General features: G+C 38.8%; 1 protein-coding gene across 3 annotated transcripts in view; it reads right to left on the reverse strand.

Moving 5' to 3' along the window:
* Positions 1 to 10,167, reverse strand: part of RPRD1A (regulation of nuclear pre-mRNA domain containing 1A) — a 74,678-nt gene extending 64,511 nt beyond the window's left edge. For 2 of the 3 annotated variants that reach the window (XM_060119386.1, XM_060119388.1), the window contains exon 1: positions 9,845 to 10,074. In XM_060119386.1, the coding sequence (XP_059975369.1) occupies positions 9,845 to 9,995 (151 nt within the window). In that variant the 5' untranslated portion in view covers positions 9,996 to 10,074. Of the gene's footprint in view, positions 1 to 9,844; positions 10,075 to 10,107 lie in introns of those variants that run through there. The other variant, XM_060119387.1, reaches the window with a different exon arrangement.
* Between the last annotated feature and the right edge of the window lie 233 nt (positions 10,168 to 10,400).

The raw sequence follows: 10,400 nt of genomic DNA on the forward strand, positions 1-10,400 counted from the left end.
TGCAGGGGGCACGGGTTCAATCCCTGGTCAGGGAACTAAGATCCCACATGCCATGCAGAAAGGAAAAAAAGAAAAAAAAAAAAGATGTGAATTCTCTTTGAGCTAATAAAATACCAAAATAATTTTTTTCTTGCAAATGACAAGTTGATTCTAGCATTTATATGGAAAAACAAAACAAGAAGACACAAGAAAACTCTGGGAAAAAAAAAAAAAAGAAGAGCAATTTGCAGGCCGGCAGGGGGTTGGAGCAGGATGTCCTACTAGATGTGAAAACATAATAAAGAGTGTGACAGTGATACATGAGCAGACCGATGAATGGAGCAGAGTGACAGTCTACAAATATGCCAAATATATATGAAAGCTGAGTGTATGTTAAAGAAGGCATTTCAAATGGGTGGAGGTAAAAAGAACTTTAAAAAAATAGTGTGATAAACCAATGCCTACCACTTCTATCAGCTGAAACCGTTAAGAAAATAACAAGAATATTTAGTAACATAAATTAATACTTATAAACTGTAAGATAAACTGACACATCCTAAATATTCATCAATAGAGAAACAGCTATATAAATTTTGGTGCATCCATAAAATGGAATACAGTGCAGTCATTTTTTTAATTGAGGCAACATCATATATATAAATACACCATAGGGGCTTCCCTGGTGGCGCAGTGGTTGGGAGTCCGTCTGCCGATGCAGGGGACGTGGGTTCGTGCCCCGGTCCGGGAGGATCCCACGTGCCGCGGAGCGGCTGGGCCCGTGTGCCATGGCCATTGGGCCTGAGCGTCCGGAGCCTGTGCTCCGCAGCGGGAGAGGCCACAACGGTGAGAGGCCCACGTACCAAAAAAAAATTAAATAAATAAATACATACATACATACATACATACATACATACATACACCACAATCTGAAAGATATATTAAAAAGAAAAAAAAAGAAAAAGCACAGAGAAATCTATATAATATCCAACCATTTGTCTAAACAGGAAAGAGAGAAAGAAATTGTAACATATGTAGATGACTATATATGCATAGAAAATTCTGGAAGAATAAACTTAACAGATTGATTCTGGGTAAGGAAAATGGGGGGGGAGAAGAGTGGAAAGGAGCCTTTGTGACTTTTCAATTTCGTATTACATGCATGTTATTACCTACTAAAATATACTGTATTTTAAAAAATACACGTGGAAACTATATAGAATGGTAATTTTTTTCTTAGTTTCTCAGTTATTCTAGATATAAAAGGGACTAAGGAAAAGCTATAAAAAGAAGAACAAGAGGGCTTCCCTGGTGGTGCAGTGGTTGAGAGTCCACCTGCCGATGCAGGGGACGCGGGTTCGTGCCCCGGTCTGGGAAGATCCCACATGCCGCGGAGTGGCTGGGCCCGTGAGCCATGGCCACTGAGCCTGAGCGTCCGGAGCCTGTGCTCCGCAACGGGAGAGGCCACAACAGTGAGAGGCCCGCGTACCGCGGAAAAAAAAAAAAAAAAAAAAGAAGAACAAGACTAACAGGTACCTGATAAAAGCCAAGAGTTAAGCTACAGAACCAAAAATGACTAAATAACCTAGATGACTGCAAGGTGACTACATAAATAATTCATTATTATAATCCTCTTCATACATTTTTACAAACAAAAGGATTTTAAAAATCTTAAATCACTTAAAGTTCTTTGCAGACATAAAACATTAAAAGTCTACCTAAAATATTTACTTTATTATCCTGTCTAGTTCCAAAAAGGAGTTGTGAACTGAAATGTTACATTTAAAATGTCAAATAACCTTTGTTTGACATAAAACCACATTCAAACGATTAAAGCAACAGTAAAAACTATGTCTACATACTTTGTACAGCTCCTAGTAAATTCTTTGCTTCAAATCTCAAATCAAAGAAGCCTTCCCTGATTGCCTAACTAAGCTAGTTTCCCAATTATATTGATATTTCTCTTTTGTATCACTATGAAGTTACTAATTTAGCAGAGTCTGTTGCCCTGGCTGATATGTAAGCTATGTCTCCCTTATCCACTGAATCATCCTTTGTCTAGCAACAGAGCAGGAGCTAAATAGGTATATGCTGAGTAAAGGAAACCAACAGGAGAAACTTTTACATATCAAATGAAACTTTCATTTTATTCAAAAATATACTTGTAAAATTATGAACTATAATTATGTTTGTTTAACGTAGGCACACACCTTTATTTTTATTAGAAATTTAAGGATAATTTCCTTAAATTTTGGAGCCGTAAAAACAACATCAAATCATCGATTTTTTAAAAAGCTGTATGTTATAGGAAAGAAAACCTAAAGAAAATTATATTATAACCCAAAGGGAAATTTCATAAATTTCGTTTAAGTTCACACTGAGTAGGAATTAACATTTTGGAGGGAATATGTCTGCTTAAGGCAAAGCATGTGTGCTAGCCTCTTGATCTAACTACCAATAATAGGAAATGGCCTAGTTCTTAGTATCTGGTTTGTGAATTGTTGGCAGGTCCTCAAAACCCTTTCATGGAGTCCATGAACTCAGAACTATTTTCACAATACTAAGACATTATTTGTCTTTTTCGCTCTCATCCTCTCACCTGTGTACAGTGGTATATTCCTGAGGTTATGTGATATACATCATAAGAAGACTGAATGCAAAAGCTGACATGAGAATTCAGCTGTCTTTAATGGTTGAGAATCTGCCTGCCAATGTAGGGGACACGGGTTCGAGCCCTGGTCTGGGAAGAATCCCACATGCCGCGGAGCAACTGGGCCCGTGAGCCACACCTACTGAGCCTGCGCTCCGCAACAAGAGAGGCCGCGGTAGTGAGAGGCCCGCGCACCGCGATGAAGAGCGGCTCCCGCTCGCCGCAACGAGAGAAAGCCCACGCATAGAAACGAAGACCCAACACAGCCAAAAATAAATTAATTAATTAATAAGTATAAAAAAAAAAAAGATTTGCAAAAATGTAAAACAATCACTCCTTTCTCTAATATTTTTAACAGTTTTCATTAAAAATGTCATTTATGTTGACATAAAATCAATTTAAATAATTTTCAATGTTTCACTTTCTAATATAACTCCCAATAAATATAAACCACATAAATGAAAGATCTGGGGCCTTTAATAATTTATACAAAAATAAAGGGATCCTTTAATCATACAGTCGATAATCCCTGGTCTAGACCCTGAGAATATCTATGGAACAACCAATGTGATTTTTTCAAAGAATAAATTTAAAATAAAAGAGGGAATACATAGACGTAAAGGAACTTAAATATAATAATCAAATGCAATGAAGAAACTTTCCTTGCATCCTGAGTCAAATAACTGGCTAAAATTAAAAAAATATGAGACAATCAAGGAAACAAATACTAGCTGGATATTTGATGATATTTTAAGAAATAAGCTTTTTTAAAGTTGTTAACAAAGAATATAATTGTTACAGCTGGATGATGACTACACTGAGGTGCATAAAAGTCACACAGATTTGACAAAAACAAATTCTTAGTGTAATTAACAAATATAAACACTGTCTAACTTACTTGTTTAATTCTAACTACAAAAAAGTATAATAGTATTGTCCAAAATAACAGCATTAGACAATATAAAAGCCAGTGAATTGTCAATTCAAAAACAGAATCTCTTCGTTTTAAGGATTTATATGGCTACATGCTTTTAAAGAGGATGAAAAATGTTTTTTAACCTTTTGTATTTTTCTAAAACCAAATTAGAGTATCTAAGAATATACTTATTTTAGCACCACTTGCAAACCTAAAGCCATATTCATGAACATAAATGTTAATTCGACATATTTAAGAACCTTTATCAAAGGCAATATGTTGAGATTATGCAGGCTAAAACTTGGAAAACAACCACCTATAGGAACCCACTATCTACTTCATAACCAACACATAACCCCCCAGTCTATAATACAATATAAAGTGATAATTAGTTCCCTGAAAGATGTCTAATACAGTTTATTGATAAAAAAGTACTGATTTTAACAAGTGATTACAAATAGAAGGAAAACCTAAACTTTAGGCATTTTAATATTTTAATTGTTGCCAGTTGGGGAAAAACAGTAACAAGCACTCAAGGGCTGAACGTTCCCAGGTTTGGCTCTTTGCGTTCCAAGCTATTTCTTGCCTCAGCATCTTCACATATCCCAGTAGCTGAATACCTCCTCCCCACTTATGGCATAGCTGGTTCAGAGAGGTCTTTAATTGAAGGTCACCTTACAGAGATCATTTCCCTCACCATCTAACTGCTTAAGGTTCTCCTCCCTTAAATGCACTTAATCCAAAATTTATATTTACAATTTTCTTGTTCATTGTTTGCCCTCCTCATGAGACTACAAATTCTATGAGGGCAGGGACCAACTTTCTTTCTTTGTATTTATTTTTTTAATTGAAATATATTTGATATATAAATATATCCCTGCCGGTCCAGTGGTTAGGACCTGGCACTTTCACTGCTGTGGCCCGGGTTCAATCCCTGGTCAGGGAACTAAGATCCCGCAAGGCATGCGGCATGGCCAAAACAAAACCAAAAAAACACGTTGTTTTATTACTGGAATATATCCAATGTTAGACATATATGAGATAATAAATACAGGGTGAATTAACATACTCTAAAGGGCTGAGGCAATTATGATTTTGTTAAGACTCAAATATGAATAACATACAAGAGGCAAGTGTAAAGGACTCAATCAACTAGACTACTGAAAGCAGCAACTCTAATCAACTGCAAAGAACTTCCTCCTATCTATTCGAATTCTTTCTACAACTCTTGCCAAGATTTGTTGTTCTTGTACTTGCATGTAGGAAAGAGCCTAGTGTTTGCATGTAGGAAAGAGCCTGTCAGTGTTGGTCCGTAAATTCTGGTACATTCATGGATGATATTTCTACAGCAATTAATGCAACATATAATTTAATTAGTGGGCTAATTTATAATTTAGTCCACTACTGAGAAGTTCATAGTTTAAAACAATCACCTTCAAAAGACAGTATTAAGAAAGTGAAAAGACAACCCAATGAATGGGAGAAAATATTTGCAAGTCATGGATCTGATAACAGACTTGTATGTAAAATACATAAAGATATATGTATATGTATAGCTGATTCACTTTGTTATAAAGCAGAAACTAACACACCATTGTAAAGCAATTATACTTCAATAAAGATGTAAAAATAAACTTTAAAAAATAATTTAATAAAATAAAATACATAAAGAACACTTAATAATAAAAGACAACCAATAAGAACCTGCTGTATAAAAAAAATAAAATTCTAAAATTAAAAAAAAAAGACAATGCAATTTTAAAATGGGTAAGGATCTGAATAGACAGTTCTCCAAAGATGACATACAAATGGCCAATAAGCAAATGAAAATATGCTCAACATCATTAGTCATCAGGGAAACACAAATCAAAACCACAAAACACTTTACACCCAACAGGGTGGTTATAATCAAAAAGACAGATAATAGTAAGTGTTGTTAAAGATGTGGAAAAATTGGACCCTCATACACTGCAGGCAAGAACGTATAATGATGCAGTCACTGTGGAAAACAGTCTGGCAACTCCCCAAAACGTTAAATGTAGAGCTCATATATGACCTAGCAATTCTATTCCTAGGTATATATCCAAGAAAAATTAAAACACATCCACACAAAAACTTGTACACAAATATTCATAGCAGTATTGTTCATAATAGCCAAAAAGTGGAACCAACCCAAATGTCTATCAACTGATGAATGGATAAATGCAAAAAATGGATTATTATTTGGCCATAAAAAGGGATGAAGTACTAAATACATGCTACAACAAGAATGAGCCTAAAGGATATTATCCTAACCAAAGGAAGCCTAGTCACAAAAGACTATATATCATATGATTCCATTTAAGGCAAATCTATAGAAACAAAGTAAATTAGTGGTTGCCTAGAGGTGGGGAAGCGGGAATGATGGCTAAAAGGCATGCGTTATGAAAATGTTGTACAATTTATTGTGGTGATGGTTTTACAATATATGATATACAAAAAACCAAATGGGTAAATTGTATGGTATCTTAATTATAACTCAATAGAGCTGTTACAAAACAACAAAATGGTCACTTATGTTTTTGGTTACACTCTATTGCATTTATCAGGGAAATTATAGCTACTTTGGTCTTCATAAGGGCCATGGGGTATATCCCTCCAAAAAGAAATTATCTTTCTTTAAAGGAGACAAAAAGAAGAAAAGTAGACCAAGGGGAAATCTTCACAACTGCATGATTACCATATCTGATGTATCATTTTACCTACTCATTCTCATATTTTGAGCAGTAATTTTTCCTACCAATGTCACATTTTTGTCTTCTTTAAACACTTCAAGCAACTAAAGAATGCCTAGCTTAATACAAAATGTTCAACTAATTTTCCTTAGTTTATTTCTTGACATTTCAAATTTGATCAATTCCTTTCAAAAATACTTACTTTGCAGAGATAATGTGAGGAGTCAAGATATCACAGTAAGATGTCTAAAACAATGCCTTGTACTCAGTAAATTTCTGTCACTATCATTATGCTAAAGGAAACAGAGGATCCCAAAGTTGATGAGCAAAACTGCAGAGAATGGGGAGGACATAATGGCTACACCCTACAAAGGCACAATCGTGTCAAGGAAAGGAAACCCATGGCAGAAAAGCCCAGAGCACACTGAGAACTGCAGCAGCAGCAGCAGCAGCAGCAGGAGAAGCACAATCATCACCTCCACTATTACTACCATTTCTATCATCACCATCATCACCCAACACTACTCTCCTCCTAAAGCATCTATTTATATATGCGTTTAATTCTATTTATTAAACATTTTAACATATGAAAACATCCCCAAACTCAGCTAATAGAACATCTTATCATTTTCCATTTGTTTCAAAAAATGTTTCATATATATGTACTATAAGCTAACACAGATCCATTTTCATTCCCTCTCTTCCTTATGGTAGCCACTATCTTGGACTATGATGTTAATCATTTCTATGCATGTTCTAGCTACAGATATCTGTTAACAATATAGAGTATTGTTCTGCACGTTTTCAAACTTTCACTATATAACATATTGGTCTGCACCTTGCTTTCTTAGCCCAACATTCATGTCATGTTGTTTCATGCAGCTCTAGTTCATTCACAAAAACTGTTGGACAGTATTATATTGTATGAAAGACAAAATATATTTGTCCATACTCTAACTAATGAGATGTTTAAAGTGTTTATCTAATTTTGTTATTAAGAGGCTACAATAAACAAAATTTCTTGAGTTTCCAGGATATATTCATGGAACTGGTAGGCCAAAGGACATATACCTTCAACTTCTTTAGAGGTTGCTAAGTTCATCTCCTTTTTTACACTACAATCAGCAGTGTAAGAGAGTTCTTGTTTCCTGTCATCCTCACCAATCCTTGGTACTGTCACACCTTTTTTACTTTGGCTGTACCCCATGGGATCTTACTTCTCCAACCAGAAATCGAACTGGGGCCCCAGGCAGTGAAAACGCCGGGTCCTAACCACTGGACTGGCAGGGCATTTCCTATTATAATTTTAATTTTGCAAACCAAAGGGTCTAAAGTGGTACTTCACTGATTTATTTTTTCTTGATTAGTAAGATTGAGTATCATTTATTGGCCTTTCAGGTTTCCGCTTATGTAAAATGCCTTTAACAGTATGGCCATTTTTCTACTGATTTATGGTAGTTCTTAAGAACAATTTGGGTACCAATCCTTATGCTCTTTCTTCCCTCCCCACCCCATTCCCAAATATAAACCTGTTGCTGGTTTTCATATCTAGTAAGGTAGAAAAAGCAAAGACAGTTCCTGCCTTCTCAAAGTCCAAAGCTATTTGCCAGACATTTATATCTGTGTTTTTCAAACCTTTTCGGCCACTCACAGGTGAATTCCTCCATGAGAGCCAATACACATACACTTACATATGAAGTGAAAAACAGGGCTCTACATCAACTTATTCTAAGGCAGGGGTTCCCAACTGTTGGGCCACAGACCGGTACTGGTCCATGGCATGTTAGGAACTGGGCTGCACAGGAGAAGGTGAGCAGTGGGCAAGTGAGCGAAGCTTCATCTGTATTTACAGCCGCTCCCCGTCACTCGCATTACCACCTGAGCTCCACCTCCTGTCAGATCAGCAGCAGCATTAAATTCTCATAGGAGCACGAACCCTACTGTGAACTGCGCATGCTAGGTAGGGATCTAGGTTGCGTGCTCCTTATGAGAATCTAATGCCTGATGATCTGAGGTGGAGCTGAGGCGGTGATGCTAGCGCTGGGGAGCGGCTGCAAATACAGGTTATCATTAGCAGAGAGGTTTGACTGCACAGAGACCATAATAAATCAACTGCTTGCAGACTCATCAAAACGCTATCAGTGAGTGGCAAGTGACAATTAAGCTGCATCTTACCGAGTAGACTGGACATAAGCAACACACTTAGGGTATCAATGTCTCCCATCACCCCCAGATGGGACCATCTAGTTGCAGGAAAACAAGCTCAGGGCTCCCACTGATTCTGCATTATAGTGAGTTGTACAATTATTTCATTATGTATTACAACGTAATAATAATAGAAATAAAGTGCACAATAAATGTAATGCTCTTGAATCATCCCCAAACCATCCCGCTTCCCCCCAGGTCCGTGGAAAAACTGTCTTCCATGAAACCAGTCTCTGGTGTCAAAAAGGTTGGAGACCACTGTTCTAAGGGATTAACCACAAGCAAATACACAAGAAAACATACAGAATGTCTCCATTCTATATAGCCAATGCCACATTTTGGCTCTGATATTAATACATCATGTGGCTTTCATATGGATCAGTACACAAGCATCTACTTGATTAATAACGGCTTGTTCAAACAATTAATAAATAACCATCATATCAGGTACATCAGGATGTCTGAAACAACAATTAAGAGTGCCCATTCTCTTTATCCAATGAAATAAGAATTAAGGTACAAATTCAGACTAAGCAAATGAAATATTTTAATTTTCAGTCGTACCATCATACAATCAGTTCTTACGGATAAATCTGCTCTGCAGTAGTGAAATGATTCTTCTAGGTATTTTAGTGACAGCAGACTACAGCTGAAAAAAGTTAACTTCATTTACAGGAGCACTATAGAATGCTTTGTAAAATAAAGACGCTTCCCTAGAGGCATATAATCATAGAGCAAGAAAGGACCTTAGATCAACTTAATCTAATTCCCTCATTTTCAGGTGAGGCACTTGCAATTCAGAAATTAAGAAATTTCCCTAATCCATCTCCTCTAAAATCTACAAATTCAGAGTTCTTTCCATTGCATCACGCATCTTCTTATTTTACACTCCCCAGCTCTAAAACTATGATTCCCCTTAATTTTACAAGTTTCAGTTGATGTGTTATAGAAATAATGGCAGTATCTCCCCATACCAATCTTTTCCCTCCTCTATCCTCCATTATAATGTACCCAACGAAAAAAACCTGACTGCCTAAATTTCTGACTGTAATTAGGTGCGGAGTGCTGAGCCCCTAGCTACTGTTTCCGCGTTAAACCAATAGAAATGTTAATCCTTTATACAATACCTTCTTCAACAACACCTACTAAACGTCGACTTTGCAGGAAGCGCAGTACACGCCGCTCCTCCTGGCCCGCAGACCACCGACGCCAGGGAGCCCGGGGCGCTGGGGAGGCGGGGGTGCGGGGCAGGCGGGAGTTGGGGTTGCTAGGGGAGTGGGGCTCCTAAGGAGGGGGGTGGTCCCGGGGATGCCAGGAAACCGGCCGGGTGGCGGGGAGCGGCAGGGAGTGGCGGGGAGAGGCCGAGAGACGCGGCCGACTCACCTTTCCGCAGCTCCCGCTCCCACACTGTGACGATGGGCCGCGAGTGCTTGCGGTGGTGGATGAGCCACAGGGACAGGGTCTGCACGCTCTGCTGCGAGTTGCTCAACTCCGACAGCTTCTTCTCCAGCGCCGCCTCAGAGAAGGCGGACATCCCTCCGATACCGCACTCACGCCGTCCCACGCGGTGGGGCTGAAGAGGAGGAGAGTTTCACCGCCCCCGCCGCGGCCTCGCCCCCTCACCCCACCCTTCCCCACGCCCTCACCACCGCTGCCGCCACATCCAAGATCGGCCGCAAACCAGCAAGATGGCGTCCAGCCGGCAGTGACGTCACAGACTACCAACGCCCCGCCCACCGAACAGGCTCTGCCGAGGCCGAGCGGAAGGGGCGGGGAAGAGACGCGCCCTGGAGAGGCGGTCGGGGGGCGTGACCCCTGGGTCTGGGCCGGAGGCGGGGCGGGGTTTGCCAGGCTTACAACCCTCCTCCTGGGAGAAACTGTCTTTACCAAGGGGTAATTAAAAATCCCTCAAACACCAGCGTGTTTGCCCAAAGCGCCA

Source organism: Mesoplodon densirostris, chromosome 15 (assembly GCF_025265405.1).
Source record: "Mesoplodon densirostris isolate mMesDen1 chromosome 15, mMesDen1 primary haplotype, whole genome shotgun sequence".
Taxonomy (NCBI): Eukaryota; Metazoa; Chordata; class Mammalia; order Artiodactyla; family Ziphiidae; genus Mesoplodon; species Mesoplodon densirostris.